General features: G+C 38.9%; 1 protein-coding gene across 1 annotated transcript; it reads left to right on the forward strand.

Annotated features, from left to right (window-relative positions):
• Nucleotides 1–17,061: 17,061 nt before the first annotated feature.
• LOC149847197 (transcription factor E2FB-like) lies at nucleotides 17,062–17,856 on the forward strand (the record flags this gene model as incomplete). The annotated part of the gene is made up of 4 exons (XM_089993559.1): nucleotides 17,062–17,266; nucleotides 17,365–17,424; nucleotides 17,540–17,625; nucleotides 17,734–17,856. Coding segments are annotated over 4 exons (444 nt in total), but the record flags the coding sequence as incomplete, so codon positions are not given.
• Nucleotides 17,857–18,184: the final 328 nt, after the last annotated feature.

The raw sequence follows: 18,184 nt of genomic DNA on the forward strand, positions 1-18,184 counted from the left end.
ATAATTACCCTTTCAAGTAAGAAATACGAAAACGAAGGAACTTTTTTTTTATCATGCAAATCTTCCGATATTTTCAAAATAAGAAAAAACCGAGAAGAAAAATCCGGGAATTTCCCGCACCATAACGTAAAACAAAAACCAAATATAAATGTTTTAAGTTTGTTTTTCTCGCCTTCCCTCCATGTCCACGCGAACTTTAATTCCCTCCTTCCCTCGTTTCCGCCTTTTCAACCTCTGTGCGTCCTTCCCTCCCTCCCTCAAACCCTAACCCTCTCTTTCCCTCGATAGAAATCCAGCGACGTCCTCCCTCCTCACCCATCGATCCCTCGTCGTCGATCTTCTCCCTCTTCCGTTTCCCGCCCTGACCTCCCTATTCCAAGACGGATGCGGGATCTCTGGAATTTGATGGTCGAAATGATGCGATCCTTTTGAAGGAGGAGGAGGTTCCTAGACCGAGCTTTGCATGGCAGAGCACCACGGCCTCGGTCCCCTGCGGCGGCAGCCGGCCGGACAAATTACCCAGCTGCTCAAGAGGCACTTCCCTTTTGCATCCTCGAAACCTCCGTTCGCCTGGCCAAACGATTACCACCGGTTCCCCGAAAGCAGCGGCCAGGGAGCCGCAGGTGAGGAGGATGATGACGTGATCATCGTGAGGACGCCGGTAATGAATGGATCTATGCTAACGAGGGAATGAATCCTTTCTGTTATCTTTTTGTTTCGTGTGCGGTTTCTTGTTTTGGTGAAGGAATCTCTCAGGTGGATTTCAATCTGTTGTTCTGGTTTAGATTGACATGAACATCTATGATATTTATGTTGTTCGGTAGCCTGAACTGCTAGATGTGTGTGTAGAATTATACACGTTGATGTGCACATTTTTCATTTCTTGTGTTTTTTGTGGTAGTTGTTAATTGTTAGTTGGTATTCCATGCACGAATGTGAAATATTTGAGGACTACTGAGCGTAGTCATGAGTGGCACAAGAAGCCTCTTTATGTGCTGAATTTTTATGTATTTTCTATTTTAGTGCATATCTGGTATATGCCCTCTTTGTCGTAGTACACGTTACCAGTTCATGTGAGCAAATCTGAATATGAATCCGACAACCACATAAGCACCAGAAATATAGAAGCAAGCAAATAAAAGCAAACAAGAATCGCAAAAGAAGATGACACACCAAATTTATGTGGAAAACCTTCAAGGTTAGGGAAAAACCTTCAAGGTTAGGGAAAAACCATGGGGCAAATCTAATCCGCTATGCAATCAACTAATCGATAAGTACATAGACTTTTCTCTGAAGAGCAATATGAAAAACATACCTATCTCAGTCAAAACAAAACCGAGACTAGAAAACCACAAGAAAAGTACCAAGGAAGCCCGAAGATGCAACCACCCTTCTCCCTTCTTCTTCCTTCTCTTCTCCTCTATGTTCTCTTTCTTTCTTTCTTTCCTCTTTTTTTTTTCTATTTGTCAATGCACTCCCCAAGAGGAAGAGAACCCACACGTTCTCTCCTTCTTTTTCTTAATCCCTTCGCAAAAGGGTAAGCCCAAGATGTGAGGTGGGATTAGAATCCTCGTCCCCACCTCTTTCCTATTGGGTCACCCCACCTTATGTAGGGTCAGCTAACCCAATATATTGTTTTGTGCACTTTTAAACTAAAATAAATGTGCTAAACCAACATTAATAAGGATTGAGTTAGGAATATATGCTGAAAAAAAACAATCAATTCTTGTCATGATCCCATTTCAATTTTTTGGATTGGTATTAGATTGTTGGATGTGATTCATCCTAGACTTTGCATAAGCACCTAAACTTTTCATAATGCTAGTCAATTCCAGCATTCCCTCACTACAATACATATGAATGTTGTAATGAGAATAGTTAGATATGTTAAAAATACTATTAATCAGAATGTTATTGCATATTCTGAATCTGATTGGGGAGAAGATGTGAATGATCGACGCTCAACTACTGGATTTTGTGTTTTTGTAGGTGATTCCTTGATATCTTGAAAATGCAAAAAACAACCGAAGGTGTCCTTATCTTTTATAGAAGCCGAATATCGTGCCATGACCACTACGACTTGTGAACTAGTGTGGTTGAGACAATTGCTAGAAAACTTGAGAGTTCACATAGCAGAACCAGAGTTACCGGAAGCGCCTAAGCATATGGGGAAGCGCACTTCCCCGATACACGCTTTGAAAGCGCGAAACGTCGCATTTTTGAAATGCGTGGGGAAGCGTCCCCTTTTTTGGGAAGCACACTTTCCTTTTATGGGAAGCGCGCTTCCCCCACGCTTCCCCCAATTTTTTCATTTTTTTATTTTTTTTCGCTTCCCCCTCGCTTTCGGTTCGCTTCCTAGGTCACTTTCGGTTCGCTTCCGAGGCGGTTCATAATTTTCTTCTAAATGGTCCCACGCTTCCCGTTTCCTAAATTTTTGAAAGTGCCTCGCTTCCCGCTCCCGCTTCCTCGACTGGTAACTCTGACTCAAGATTATGCCGTGACAAAAAAAGCGTCGTCTATATTGTAGGCAATCATACATTTCATGAATGTACTAAACATATAGAAATGAATTGCCACTATGTCCGAGAAGAATTCTTGAAGAAGACCATTAAATTACCATATGTACCATCTGAGTATCAATTGGCATCACTAAGGTGCTTTTGTCCACAAGATTCTACTTCCTTTTAGGCAAACTCTCGGTTGTCACCCGGTGAGTTTGAGGGGGTGTTAGAATCAGAGTTACCAGTCAAGGAAGCGGGAGCGGGAAGCGATACGGGAAGCGGGAGCGGGAAGCGAGGCACTTTAAAAAATTTAGGAAGCGGGGAAGCGTGGGGCCACTTAGAAGAAAATTCCGAACCGTCTCGGAAACGACCTAGGAAGCGAACCGGAAGCGACCTAGGAAGCGAACCGGAAGCGAGGGGAAGCGAAAAAATGAAAAAAATGGGGAAGCGAGGGGGAAGCGTGGGGGAAACGTGGGGGAAGCGTGGGGGAAGCGCTTCCCATAAAAGGGAATCGCGCTTCCCAAAAAAGGGGGACGCTTCCCCTCACGCTTCGGAAGCGCGACGTTTCGCGCTTCCGAAGCGCGCTTCGGGGAAGCGCGCTTCCCCTTTTGCCTAGGCGCTTCCGGTAACTCTGGTTAGAATACATGTATCTTATATATATATACCTATGTCACATAGACTCTTCTAACAGGGCACTGCACCCACGTTGCACCTGCACCCAGGCGGGTGCAATACTTGGACACAACTTCCTTTATGTTAGGTGAAGTCAATCACACTGAGGGCCATTTTTTTTATCCAAAAGTAGATTCAGTTAACTCTAATCAATATATATATATATATATATATATATATATATATATATATATATATATATATATATATATATATCCTCCCCACACCCAAGTTTTTTTAAAGTGCCACATCCACACCCACACCTATGTGATATAGATATATACTTATATATATTTACACATATATATGTGTGTGTTTTTCTTCTTTGTAATAGGTAATACCATCTAAGGGTATTTTGATAATTTTATACATGTAATAGGCTCTGCCCATTAGGGGCAAAATAATTTTGTACATGTAATAGGCTCTGCCCTTTAGGGGCAGAACTGACTTCTTTATTTTATTTTTATTCTGTCCTTTACACTTTTGTAAAGGGCAGTTTTATTCCTTAGTCAATATAGCTGCTGGGAATCTCCGACAACTATATTCAGTTTTGTCTTTTAGTGAATGTAGTTGTTGGGAATCTCCAACAACTATATTTCTAGCTGTTAGGGTCTTTTCCAACAACTATATGGGTCCTCTTGGCCCTCTTGTTTGTATATAAATAGGGACATCTAGTCCCATTAGATGTTATGTATTTTCCTAATGCATATTTGATAAATAAAAATTATTTTTTAAAGATTGTGTACTTGTGTTGGCTTTGTGAGTGCCCCTTTGTGGGTTGTTCTTGTGCTCTTGCTTATAGAAGGCATTCTATATTTGAATCCTTGAGGATTCATTACATGAACCTTCAAAACACAAGCAATAGTTTGAAGTACCCCTGAGATATCTAAGATTCACTTCACTAAATCCTAGTGCTCTCTACCTAGATTAGACAAATACCTGCTAACCACACCAACTGCATAAGCCAAATTTGGCATGTGCATGCGATGACATACATTAGGCTTCCTATTGCTAGGCATGTGAAACTTGAAAAGAAGCGTGTATTCACGACTGGGTTTGGATCTTATCCAAACCCAATTTGAGTTCATCCAATTAGCACTCTAATTAGCACATGTTCATGATCCAAACCCAATTTGAGTTCATCCAATTAGCACTCTAATTAGCACATGTTCATTAAAGGCACTAATGGCATATTGTAATTTATATTTGTTGTATGATGGGTATTTTCGTACCCTAGTAATTGTAACAACATGTATTTAATGGGAAGCCCAATACCACAGTCGGCTATTGGGAAAATTCTGTAGCTTTATTTTCTCTCTCCCATTTGGTGTCTGCTCTTGTGTATGAAACAGGGAACCACGATTTTTATCATGGTATCAGAGCGACAGATCCAAGCTTAAGAATCTTCTTCCTTCATCCGGTAAAGCCTCTTCCCACTCTCTTGCCTTCAAATCATCTCTACTGCCTTCAAAACGAATAAATCAAATCCTTTAAAATAAAGTATTCTTCCTTCTCTTATTAGCCTACCTGTTTCTCTACATATTTCTGTTTCACTGTTTGCTGAACAACCTTCTCTCATTAGCCTACCTGTTTCTCTACATATTTCTGTTTCACTGTTTCCTCTCTATTTTCTTCACGTTATCATATTTTTGTTTCCCTTTTGACTTGTCGCTGCACGTGATCTTATATGTTAACAACACAAATACTCACGCAAGATTGGATTCACATCATTTGATCTTTGTGTGATTCCAAGGCTTGAATAGGGTCACGTCAAATATTTTTTACAAGTTGACTGCATATCAGATTCAGATCTTGGAGTGATCCCAGGTTTGTCCTGATTAACTAATATTACATTAGTTGATCTTTCTCTATCTTCTTCTCTGTTTCACACTGTCTGTTTATATCCCAGAGTCATAAGTCCATATTCCCTCATATTCTGAAATTACACACGCTAATTTTAAAGTAACGTGTCTCTTTGATCAAATTCTAATTCAGAACAGGTTCTTGGTGCATAGTTCTGGTTTTCTGCCTCAGTTTTATCATTCAAATAGTAAAAGAAAAAAATTGGCAGCAGAATTTCTGATGTTAAGTTTTTGTTCTGATTTTCATTAGATTTCAACCGCAATTGGGTCCTTGTCGTAAAGTCATTTTCTTAATTCTTATCTCTTCTTATATTTTTGGTTTCGATAGAATATAGGCTCATTTCCTCACTCTTAGTCTGGTCTTTCCTCAAACTTTCTTAGTCAACTCGTGTCTGAGAAACTGAACAATTCCAATTTTCTAACTTGGAAGCGACAAATCATTTCATTCATAAGAAGTCAGGACCTTTCTTGACATCTGGATGACTCTGTTCCTGTTCCTCTAGAGTTCATATCACAAGAAGCAAAGAATGGTGAGGGAGATCTTTCTATTACCTATGTCAGAAATCCAGAATACGTATCCTGGATGAAGTGAGATCAGGCACTGGTTGCCTATATCACTTCTACATTATCACAGGAAGTGCTTGTGGCGATTCCAGATGACTACTCTGCAATGCAATTATGACATCGATTGGTTCAAACATATTCTCAAGTTTCTCAGGCCAGAATATTATTTTTGAAGAAAGAGTTTCAAATGTTAAGAAAGGACTCCATGACCATTATGGAGTACTTGAACAAAATGAAGACCATTACAGATCAGCTGGCCATCGTGGAATGCGCAATTAGTGACAAAGATATGGTGCAACAAACTTTGAGTGGGCTGAGATCGGATTATCATATGATGGTTACTTCCTTATTGTGTTTGTCAGAGTTACCTGCTTTTGAAGATCTTCGTGCCAAGCTTTTGCAGTATGAGATGGCCCTAAAGGGATTTTCTGAAGATACTCATTCTCAAGGTGGAGCAGACACTGTTCTTGCCACAGGAGTTGCATATGGGCGAGGACGTGGTAGATATGATTTTCGAGATAGAGGGAGTCAAGAAAGAAATGGACAAGGAAGTCGTGGAATATTACCTACACCCTATGTCACATGGGTGCGGGTGCGGGGATTCGACACTTCCAAAAAACCCGGGTGCGGGGTGCGGCAGGGGCAAAAATGTAATATATATATAAAGGGGGTCGGGGAATAAGGGTTTTTTTTTTTTTATTTTGCAGCTGTCAGCTGCTGACAGTCTGTCAGCAGCTGACAGACAGCTGCTGTCAGCAGCTGACAGCTGCAGCAACTGACAGCAGCTGACAGACTGTCAGCAGCTGACTCAGCATAATTTTTTTTTTTAAAAATTCGAGAAGCCCATTTTGGCAATTTAAAAAAAAAAAAAAAAACAGCAGCTGTCAGCAGCTGACAGCAGCAGCAGCTGTCAGCAGCTGACTCAGCATAATTTTTTTAAAAAAGAAATTCGAGAAGCCCATTTGGGCAATTTTTTTTTAAAAAAAAAACAGTAGCTGTCAGCAGCTGACAGACTGTTCATAATTTTTTTTAAAAAAAATTCGAGAAGCCCATTTGGGCAATTTTTTTTTTTTTAAAAAAGGACCTTAATGATCCTGGGTGCGGTCAACGCACCCAGGATCGGGTTGACCGCACCCAGTGCGGCACCCGCACCCGCACCCGCACCCGCGTCGAGTCGCGTCGACGCGGGTGCGGCACCCTCCTAGCCGAATCCCTGTGACATAGCCTACACCTAATATTCCACCCAGTGGGCAAAGGCAAAGATCAATGCCGACTTGTTTTCTATGCAATAAAAGGGGGCATATCAAAGTAAATTGTTGGTTCAATCCTCAAAATAAAGGTAAACGACCAGAGACAAGCAAGGGGTCAGATAAATTGAAGAACAGTGACGAAGTCAAGGAGTTGTTACTCTCTGCTCTAACTGAATTGAACTTAAAGCAAAATGATCAGGGCACTTGGTATGTCGATTCTGGTGCAGCCACTCATGTCACTGGTGATGTTGGTAAGCTCCTAACTTGTGTTCCCTATGCTGGTAAAAATAGTATAGTCACTGGAGATGGGTCTCACCATCGCATTTCTCACATTGGAAACTTTGTCATACCTATGTCTACTTCCCTTGCTCTTTCAAATGTCATTTATGCTCCAAATATGAAGAAAAATATTGTTTCTGTCTCTAAGCTTGTTGATGACATCAATGCCTTAGTTGAGTTTACTTCTTTTTCTGTTCGTGTTAAGGATCTCCACACGAGGAAAACGTTCGTTGAATGAAAGCGACAAGGGAATATGTACGTGTTTCAAGAGAATCCTTCTACTTTGAAGCTCACATCATCATCTTCAACTTCTTCTAAAAATGTTTTTAGCCTTTCTGAGTGTAATAAGCCAAATCTTTGGCATGGTCGTTTGGGTCATTGTAGTAGTTGTTTTATTGAAAAGCTTGTTTCTAGCAGTCTTATTCCCAAGTCAAGTCTAAATTTAAATGTCGATGATAAGAAATGTTCTAGTTGTCTTCAATGTAAGAGTCATGTCCTTCAATTTCATTCTATTAATAAAAGAGCTTCAAAGCCTTTTGAAATTATTTGTTCTGATGTTTGGGGTCCGGCTCCAGTTCCCTCCATGTCTGGCATCAGGTATTACCTCATTTTTGTTGATAGCTATTCTCGGTATACATGGATCTTCTTTATGAAATGTAAGTCTAAAACATTCAAGTTATTTGAGAATTTTCATTCCTTTGTTCAAAATCAATTCTCTGATAATATCATTTGTTTCCAATGTGATGAAGGGGGTGAATTCTCCTCAAATGACTAATAAATTTCTCCAGACAAATGGAATACGTAGGCAGGTGTCTTGTCCTCATACACCTCAACAGAATGGGATTGCTGAACGCAAGCATCGCCATATTGTCGAGAGTGCATTGAGCATGATGCATGATAGTAACCTTCCAGTTACCTTCTAGGCAGAGGCCTTTCATTCAGTCGTTCATATCATAAATCGATTGCCCATGAATATCTTGGAAAACAAATCACCCTACCTTTCCTTACATGGTGTTCATCCAAATTATCATGATTTGCGAGTATTCGGGTGTGTATCTTTTGTTCATGTTGACAGTTCAATGCGACACAAGTTTCAGGATAAGGCCTTGAAGTGCAGATTTGTGGGGTATGCTGATGATTATAAAGGGTATAAATGCTATGATCCCGTGAGCAAGCGTATCAAAATATCTAGGAATGTTGTATTTAATGAATTGAATTTTGATCACAAGGTTGACACCCTTCATGAAATTGAAGTTTATCACCCCTGGTTGAACTCTGACCTCTTCTCTAATGTTAATGATGTTTGCTCTTCAGAATTTAATAAAAGAGATGAGGGAAACATGTCTGATGCTGTACAAACGACTAAGGAAAGTGTCATTTCCGATCCACTCTTGCCTCTTGAAAGGTATAAAGGCATTGTTTACTCTCGACGTGAGAAGGGGATTCTTCTTAATTCTAATCAAGAGATGAATTCTTCTTCTGCTCCCAGAAGAACCACTCGACCCCAACATCCTATTGATAGATGGGTAAGTTATGAGAATTTCACTATGGATTTTCAACTCTTCTTAACCTCTCTAGGTAAGAAAGATTAGCCCACGACTTTCTATCAAGCAACAAATTCTAAGCGATGGATTGAAGCTATGAATGAAGAAATGGAGGCTCTTCATGAATGTGGTACTTGGGAGATTGTTCCTAGACCACATGATCGAAATGTAGTTGGGTCCAAGTGGGTGTACAAAATAAAGTATAAGTCGGATGGTACTATTGAGCGATATAAGGCTAGGCTAGTTGCCAAGGGATTCACCCAGGAGCAAGGACAAGATTACGATGAGACCTTCAGTCCGATTGTGAAAATGGGTACTATTTGAATCATACTATCATTGGCTATTGAACATCAGTGGATTATCAGTCAACTGGATGTAAAAAATGCATTTTTACATGGAACTCTAAAGGAAGAAGTGTACATGGAACAACCCACTGGGTATGTAGAAGGGAACTCCAGAGAATATGTGTGTCGATTAAAAAGAGTTATATATGGTTTGAAGCAAGCCTCTCGATCTTGGTTTGACAGTTTTTCTCTTGAAATAGAGAAATATGGTTTTAGTCGTTCGCTTCTTGATCATTCACTTTTCATATTCAAATGTAACAACACAATTACCTTATTATTGATATATGTAGATGACATAATCATTACAGGTAACTCTGCTGAACACATTGAGCAGGTCAAAGAACTCCTGAACCACAGGTTCAAGATGAAAGACCTTGGTAAACTGCGATATTTTCTTGGAGTAGAAGTTGACAGAACTATTGAAGGCATGACACTTACCCAACATAAGTATACCATTGATGTTCTCAACAAAGCAGGTATGAAAGATTGCAAGCCTTTAAGCACACCCAGTGTACTTCATCAGAAACTCAGTTCCAGAGATGGCGATTTGTATGAGGATCCTACAGGATATCGCAGGATAATGGGGATGCTTCAATATCTCACTTTTACTCGCTCTGGTATTGTCTATTCAGTCAATCAGGTATCTCAGTTCATGCATGAACCGCATATTGGACATATGGAAGCTGTTAAACGTATTCTTCGATATTTGAAGGGAACTATTGGGGATGATCTTTTGTACAAAAAGAGTATGAATGAACATAACATGCATGAACTTCTGGTTTACACAAATGCAGACTGGGCAAGAGATCCAGATGAACGTAGGTCAATGTCAGGATACTGTATTTTCGTTGGCCTAAATCTTGTCTCTTGGAGTAGTAGAAAACAAAGGGCTATTGTCAGATCAAGCATAGAAGCTGAATAAAGATCAATGACAGCTGCTACAACTGAAGTAACATGGATTAGACATTTGTTGACAGAAGTAGGAGAATCAATATCTAAATGTATTCTCCTATGTGACAATCAAAGTGCCATCAACATGTCATTCAATCCTATTTACCACAGCCGTGCCAAGCATATTTAAATTGATCAACATTTTGTAAGACAAAAAATTGAAGAGAAAAAAATTGAACCAGAATTTGTTCGGACTACTGATCAAGTTGCTGACTTGTTTACCAAAGGGCTTATCAAGGACCGATTCTGGATGTTGAAAGGCAAGTTGTTCATGGTTCAAAACCATGTACAACTTGAGGGAGGATGAAAAAAAGCGTGTATTCACGACTGGGTTTGGATCTTATCCAAACCCAATTTGAGTTCATCCAATTAGCACTCTAATTAGCACATGTTCATTAAAGGCACTAATAGCATATTGTAATTTACATTTGTTGTATGATGGGTATTTTCGTACCCTAGTAATTATAACATGTATTTAATGGGAAGCCCAATACCACAGTCGGCTATTGGGAAAATTCTGCAGCTTTCTTTTCTCTCTCCCATTCAGTGTCTGCTCTTGTGTATGAAATAGGGAACCACGATTTCTATCAAAACTTGCTCCATGCTCTTTTGCTCATCTGTACTAGAGGGACACTGCTCACTGCTTAACTTGAAGTGACCTGCAAGTGGGGTTCCAACTGGCTGAGCATCTTTTATATTGAATTTATCAAGCACCTTTTCAACATATTTTTCTTGTTACGAACACAACTTGGCCTTCCTGTTGTGAGTGATTCTCATACTCAGTATTTGTTGTGCTGCCTCCAAGTCCTTTATATTAAAGAACTTGCTCATGTCTTATTTTAGCCTGTCAATCATGTGAATATCTTGCCCAATAATCAACATATCATCTAATATAACAGAATAATAATAAAACTACTTTTCATTTTTTTATGTAAACACAATGATTTGCTGCTGATCTTTGGTATTCGTGACCCATCATAAATGAATCAAACTTCTTGTACCACTTTTGCGGTGCGTGTTTCAACCCATACAAACTCTTCTTCAGTTTGCAAACCAATTAAAACATTCTGGTTGAGTAATGTAGATTTCTTCCTCTAAATTGCTACGAAGGAATGTTGTCTTAACATCCAAGCTCAATATCACTTGAATTGATGACATCTCAACAATAGGAGAAAAGATTTCATCAAAATCAACACCCTTCTTTTTTGTGCAACCTTTTTTACCACTAATCTGGCTTTGTAACTCATTCGCCATTGCCTTTCACTCTTCAACTTGTAAATCCACCTGTTTTATAATACCTTTTTACATTTTGGTAACTCTACCAAGTCATAGTTATGATTCTTATGTAAAGAATTCAACTTTTCCTGCATAGCTTGTAGCCACTTATTCTTATGAGTGTCAACTTGCACTTCTGCAAAACTTTCTGGTTAACCACTATCAATAAGCATACTATATTCATTAGAAGAATATTTAGTAGAAGGAATGCAACCTCTTTTGCCTCTCCCGAATTGATCCTCAGGTGGCTCTACATGAGGGATTTGCTCTCCCTCCAATTCATATCCATGATCAACCTGATCATCTAGGGGAACATCATCTGGTTGTTCCTCTTGTTCTATCCATTCTTCTCAGCATGTTCTTCAACTTCTTCTTGTGCACTTTGTTGCACTGGGTGTTGCTCTGTTGGAGGCATAGAGACATCTCCTGATATTTCTTTAGGCTTTTCAAACTTCTCAAAGTCTTAATTGTCTCATCCTCCCTAAACACCACTCTTGTGCATGGTATTAGTCTTCAGATCCCAAAGCTTGTAGCCAAATTCCTCATCTACATAGCCAATAAATACTTGTGGCACTGCTTTCTCATTCAATTTAGATCTCAACTCTTTGGGTACATTCATGAATGCCTTGCAACCAAAAGCACGAAGATGATCATAGGACACATCCTTTCCAGACCAAACCCCTCTGAGGAATATCTCCCTCTAATGGTACGGAAGGAGACTGGTTAATCAGGTACATTGCAATCCACATAGCTTCACTCTAAAAAGACTTTGGCAGCTTGGAACTAGAGAGAATGCATCTTATTCTCTCTACAATTGTCCTGTTTATCCTCTCCGCAACTCCATTATGCCGTGCAGTGTAGGGAACAATCTTCTCATGTTGAATCCCATGTTTCATACAATACTTCTTCCATGACCATGCCCAATATTCATCACCATTGTTTATATGTAATTGCTTCAAGTGCTTAACTTTGAAAATATTGCTTAACTTCACTTTTACTTTTCATAACATATTCCCACTCTTGCATAGATGCATCATCTATGAAAGTAATAAAATAAAAAGCACCACCCTTAAATTTCACATTTATGGGACCACATACATAAGAATAAACAATAACTAAAATATCATTGGCACTTTTGGGGTGATTCTTATGAAAAGAAACTCTATGTTCTTATCAACTAGACAACGATCACATAAGTTCAAATGCATACCTTTCACCTTAGGAAGGAGATTTTTCTTCACCAATAAATCCATCACCTTCTCGTTCATGTGTCCCAATCGTCTATGCCACAAACCTGACAAAATAGCATGAGCCATAGCGATCACCTCACCCTTGGTGATCCATGTCTTCATGCCATAAAGTGTGCCATGCTTGTTGCTATTGGGATATGACGTGATCTGGACCTGAATCTGGATATGCTTGATCCATATGTATTTTGTGTTTGTATTGTTTTTTCTTATTCTTGTATTTACCTTTTTATGTAAAATCATGTGTTTGTATCAGTACGGGCATTCTGGTCACATAAAATACTTGTGTTCAATATGAAGGAAAGATATGGAGCATGGCCCACGTTGGGAATCATGCATTTATACAACCCTAAGTCTCTATCGTCTCCTTTTGTTCTGCTAAATACTTTTGTCTTTAGTCTTTCTAAGTCAAATAAGCTAGGTATCTGGCACAGTCAATTGAGTCATTGTAGTTGTGTTTTTGTTGAAAGATTGGTCTCTAGTGGATTATTATGTAAGTCAAGTTTGAGTCAAGAGTCTGATATTCATGTTTGTCCAAGTTATCAGTTGTGCAAGTCATGTACTTCCTTTCAATTCCTATAATAAAAGAGCTTCAAAACCTTTTGAGTTTATTCATTATAATGTTTGGGGGCCTGCCCCTGTTTTGTCTCTTTCGGGAAGAAGATATTATGTTACTTTCATCGATGACTATTCTCGATTTACATGGATATATTTTATGAGGCAAAAGTCTGAGGCTTTTAATTTGTTTCATAAACTTCTTTTCTTTGTTCAAAACTAGTTCTCCACTAGTATTCTTAACTTCTAGTGTGGCAGTGGAGGTGAATATTTGTCGAAGAGATTCCACTCGTCATCTGTTTTATCCTTCAACTTCTCAATCCCCTTAATAGGCTCATAGACATCCTTACAATAAAGAACACTTTTCATCTTTGCCTTTCATATCACATAATTGTCTCTATTAAGACAAATCATCCTCCCAACCGTCGGATTCTTTTTGTCTCACGTGATACAAAAACTCTGAATTTTAGCTCTATACCACTGTGTCGTATGACACGTTACCTGTTCATATGAGCAAATCAACAAGAATCACAAAACAAGACGACACACCAAATTTACATGGAAAACCCTCGAGGTGAGGGAAAAAAAACACAGGGCAAATCTGATCCACTATGTAATTAAATAATCAATAAGTACATCGATTTCTCTCTAAAGAGCAATATGAGAAACATACCTATCTCTGTCAAAGAACAAATCCGAGACTAGAAACCACAAGAAAAGTACCAAGGAAGCCTTGAGATACAACCACCCTTCTTCCTCTTTTCTCTCTCTTCTCTTCTCTTCTCTATGTTTTCTCTCTTTCTTTCTTCATTTTTTCCCTTTTTTTTTGTCAATGCACTCTCCAAGAGGAAGAGAACCCACACGCTCTCTCCTTCCTTTTCTTAATCCCTTCACAAAAGGATAAGCCCAAGATGTGAGGTGGGATTGGAATCCTCGTCCCTACCTCTTTCCTATTGGGACACACACACACACACACACACACACACACACACACACACACTTAAGATGTGGCTGTTTCTGCACCTTGTGATCATCCCGAAAAACTATATTGGGCAAAATTTTCATTACTTTTTGCATTAAGCTCCAGCGGTCTCTGCGTCTTTAATTCATTTCCCACTTGTTACAGGGAGCTGAAAGATATCATATGAGTCTGGCTAATATTTAACAAGGAAAGCATTTAAAAGCCCAGAAATTTTTTGTTTTTGCTGGTTTTTTGGAATATAATTTGCAAATTCTTCTTTCTTCAGCTACTATCTTCCTATATTTTCTGATGATTTTGATGTCATTCACTTGCCTACCTGGTTATTGAATTTTTTATCTTCCTGGCTCACCATTAAAATTCTAAGCGGCATAGTGTCTCTCTTATGGGACAGGTGAATGCCAAAATTGGTTTTGGGAATAGCCTGTGGCCAGTGTGTTGATTGTGAACTATCATTAGTTTGCTGAGATTTTGATGAGATGTTCAGATTGTTCAAGTTCCCTTAATATGGTTGCAGCGTTGTCATAAGGGATTCTGAACATTTGTCTTGTCAAGTAGTGCAAAACATGCTCAATGGGAGTTTTCTGAACGATAGAACTTCCTTTAGGTCACTGAGATAACGTGAGCCCAATGTCTCGAGAATATGCTTTTGCTTCTGGCTTAGCAATCTTAAATAATGCTCTTCTGGGATGTTAGTCTTGAGAGTATTTTATCTACTACAACATGCTAGCGTTTTATTGTTTGTCAATTGCAGGTGATAACAGAGCATGGGGAGCCATCTTACATGAATCTACGAGTATTAATGGGCTTGGTTCGGACATAGGTGGAACCAGACCCAGACCTGATTTGAGATACTGGTACCGGGTCTGGACCTGGTTCCAATTGGACCCACCATAAGAGAAACCAATACCCGAATCCTATAAGGATTACGTGAACCAGACCTGGACCATACCCTGTAAAATAATATTTTTTATCCTTTTTACATTGAAAACTTGTGGATCTTAGTTAGAACTCGGGTCGGGCTGGGGTCTGGTATGAAATTTCACAAACCATACCTGGCTCCATATATTAATCGGACCCGTCGGGTCCAACCCGGATTGTAATCAGACCTTATTTATCATCAAACCCTGACCCTATAGGGTTTGGTATGGGCCGGGTCCGGGTCAAACCCGACTCATTGACACTCCTATGAGCATATGATTCATAACAAGGATGGTATTGTGTGTATGTGAGAACTCTTTTTCCCCACTTTTTTACTAGCTGATCTTAATTTCTGCATCATGGACCTTTTTTGGTTGTTTTGGTTGGCTTCCAATTAGCATAAACTGCTCCTAGGAAAGAGGAGATATTCAAATTGTCACATCATGCTATATCTAAGAAAGTTGAGGGTAGTTGGTTGTCAAGATTTATCACTCATTGTATGTATCAAAGTCACAGATTCAAGATAGGTTCATGCTCAAAACTTTCCTCTTATTCCATTTTTGGGTCCAAACTTCTGCATCATACATGAAATGAGTTATTGAGGTTGGTATCTTTCCATTACTATTTCTTTCAGATATTTTGAATCTGGGTCTAGTTTTGATCTTTTTCACCGGAGTTCATTGAGCCCAAGAAGAACCACTAGAGATATTTTTATTTTATCTTGAAAATGTATTTGATTATACTGATCTTCAACTAACTAGAGTGCTAGACTATTGAGGGAAAGGAAAACTTAAGGAAAGTTTGCGGCTTATTGTCATCAACAATAACAAAACTAGAGGATTTGGAAGATCTCTATCTTCCTAGCCTTACATCAATTATCGTCAGCTACCAATAAATAATATACAATTCTATTTATTGCAGAAAACGATCAGATCACGAAGCACCAGTTTAATGTATTGTTTAAATACTTGTTAAATGATCTAACGATAAAAATTTTGATCCTGATATCTGTACAGATTCTACCTAAGTGGTATCTCCTAGATTTTTTTTATCATGAATCACTTAGAATGTCATGTTCATTTTTGGTATAAAGGGACTTTATTCTTTAAAATATGTCATGTAAATTGTGGAGATACTGGACTACACAAGGTTACCGGAAGCGCCCTTAGTAGTGGGGAAGCACGCTTCCCCGAAGCACGTTTCGGAAGCACGAAATGTCACGCTTCCGAAACGTGCTGGGAAGCACACCCAAAAAACGGGAAGTGCGCTTCCCCTTTTTCTTTTATTTTTTTTTTTTGTATTTTATTTTATTTTTTATCCTTTTTCGCGTCCCCTTCGCTTCCAGTTTGATTCCCAAGTCGGTTTCGAGACGACTTTTGGTTCACTTGTAAGTCGTCCCACGCTTCCCGCTTCTTAAAATTTTGAAAGTGCCTCGCTTCCCGCTTCCGCTTCCCGTATCACTTCCCGCTCCTGCTTCCTCGAGACTAGCAACTCTAGGACTACATATTTCATGAAACTAAAGTACGTTATTGGGAATTTGTCACAAGTGCTCTTTCCCCATTTTTTATGGAGTGAGAATGTTGTGGGTCAAAACAATGTTTTGATGCTGTTGATTGTTCTCTCAATTCCAGGATCCAGACATGCTAACATATTTGTACATTGGTGCTTGTGCTGATACCTTGTCATACAAACATTTTTAGAATTTTGTGTCAGTGCCCTTTGTACCCGCGTCATACCTTTCACCCACACCCCTACCTATATAACATAGCTAAGCCTTTTAGACATGATTTGTCAAAGTACACGTGATTATTTATTTCCTAAATTGAAATGTTATTCTTGAATTCTTAACCAACTAGCATAAAATACCAAATTCTCCATTAAAAATCTAGTTTCCCTTTTGAAAATGAAACTTGTGAATTTTTGCCATAATTTGTTAAAATTGTCATTTTTTAGGAGCTAATTTGAGTTAGGTGAACAGAAAGTAACTGAAATGGCCATCCAAGCTATTTCTAAAAGGTTAGGTGCTTATCTTAAATATTTGAAACTTGAGGCAACTAAATGTAAATTTGCTATAGGTTAGGCACCTATATGTAAATGACCCTTATTATTTTTGACCTTGCCTGTTCTGGCAGTTAAAACAAAAGGCTGAAGTGGAAGAGCATGAAGCTGAATCTAGTAATTACACAGCTGGTCAAGCTTACATTGAAGTGGTCAACAGTCCCTTTCACACACCTGTATCAGGAAAGGGTGGGAAGATTTACAGCAGGGGAAAGATTTCTAAGAATTTGAGATCTGGACCTCAAACCCCCGTGTCAAATGCTGGTGATCACACTGATACTCTAATTACACCCTGTAATTTTTATTGATGATAAGTGTTTTTATTTGTTGTTACATAGGAGCTTTTCCTCCATTACTTGCAGGATCACCATCTACCAATGCACTAACACCTGTTGGGACATGCCGTTATGATAGCTCTCTAGGTAACAGAGGCACAACTTGAAGAATGTTCCTCAATTTCTTAGAAAGCAATGCTCCTCATTTGATCAAGCAACTTGAAGATAGTTCTGATTTAGATGCCTCTCTGACTCTATATAGGTCTTCTGACAAAGAAGTTCATCAATTTGATCAAGCAAGCTGAAGACGGTGTTCTAGATTTGAACAAGGCAGCAAATAGCTTGGAGGTAACCACATGACCAATTGTAGTTTATCATCTGCTTCTGAGCAATGGACAGTTGATTATGTTGTCTAAATTTAAGGTAGCTCAAGTAACGTTTGTTTCTGATATACAGGTTCAGAAAAGGCGCATATATGACATTACAAATGTCTTAGAGGGAATAGGACTTATAGAGAAGAAATTAAAGAACAGAATACGCTGGAAGTAGTCACAAGTCTCTCCTTTATATTTGAAGGCTAACCTTGATTTCTGTGGAAACTTCTGTTGCTACATTTATCTCCTTCAAATCATCAACTTACTTGATAGAGTACTTTGTAGGGGCTTGGATGCTTCTAGGCCTGGGAATGTTGATGATAATATTGCACTTTTACAGGTTTGGAAAAATTCTCAAGTAATCTTGTTTTATTTATTTGCCATTTGTCCTTTTTCAGTTGAGGTTGTTTTGAACCTGTCAAGCTATTTTGCAGTTAAAAGCTACAGGCATACTTAGGCATTGAAGCGTGTTTTTTCACCTAAACTGCCAAGTGTCAGTATGCCTGAAAGGGAAAAAAAGTCCACAAGAGTAA

The sequence above is a fragment of the Nuphar pumila genome, chromosome 2, assembly GCF_984573655.1.
Source record: "Nuphar pumila chromosome 2, dmNupPumi1.hap1.1, whole genome shotgun sequence".
Classification (NCBI taxonomy): domain Eukaryota; kingdom Viridiplantae; phylum Streptophyta; class Magnoliopsida; order Nymphaeales; family Nymphaeaceae; genus Nuphar; species Nuphar pumila.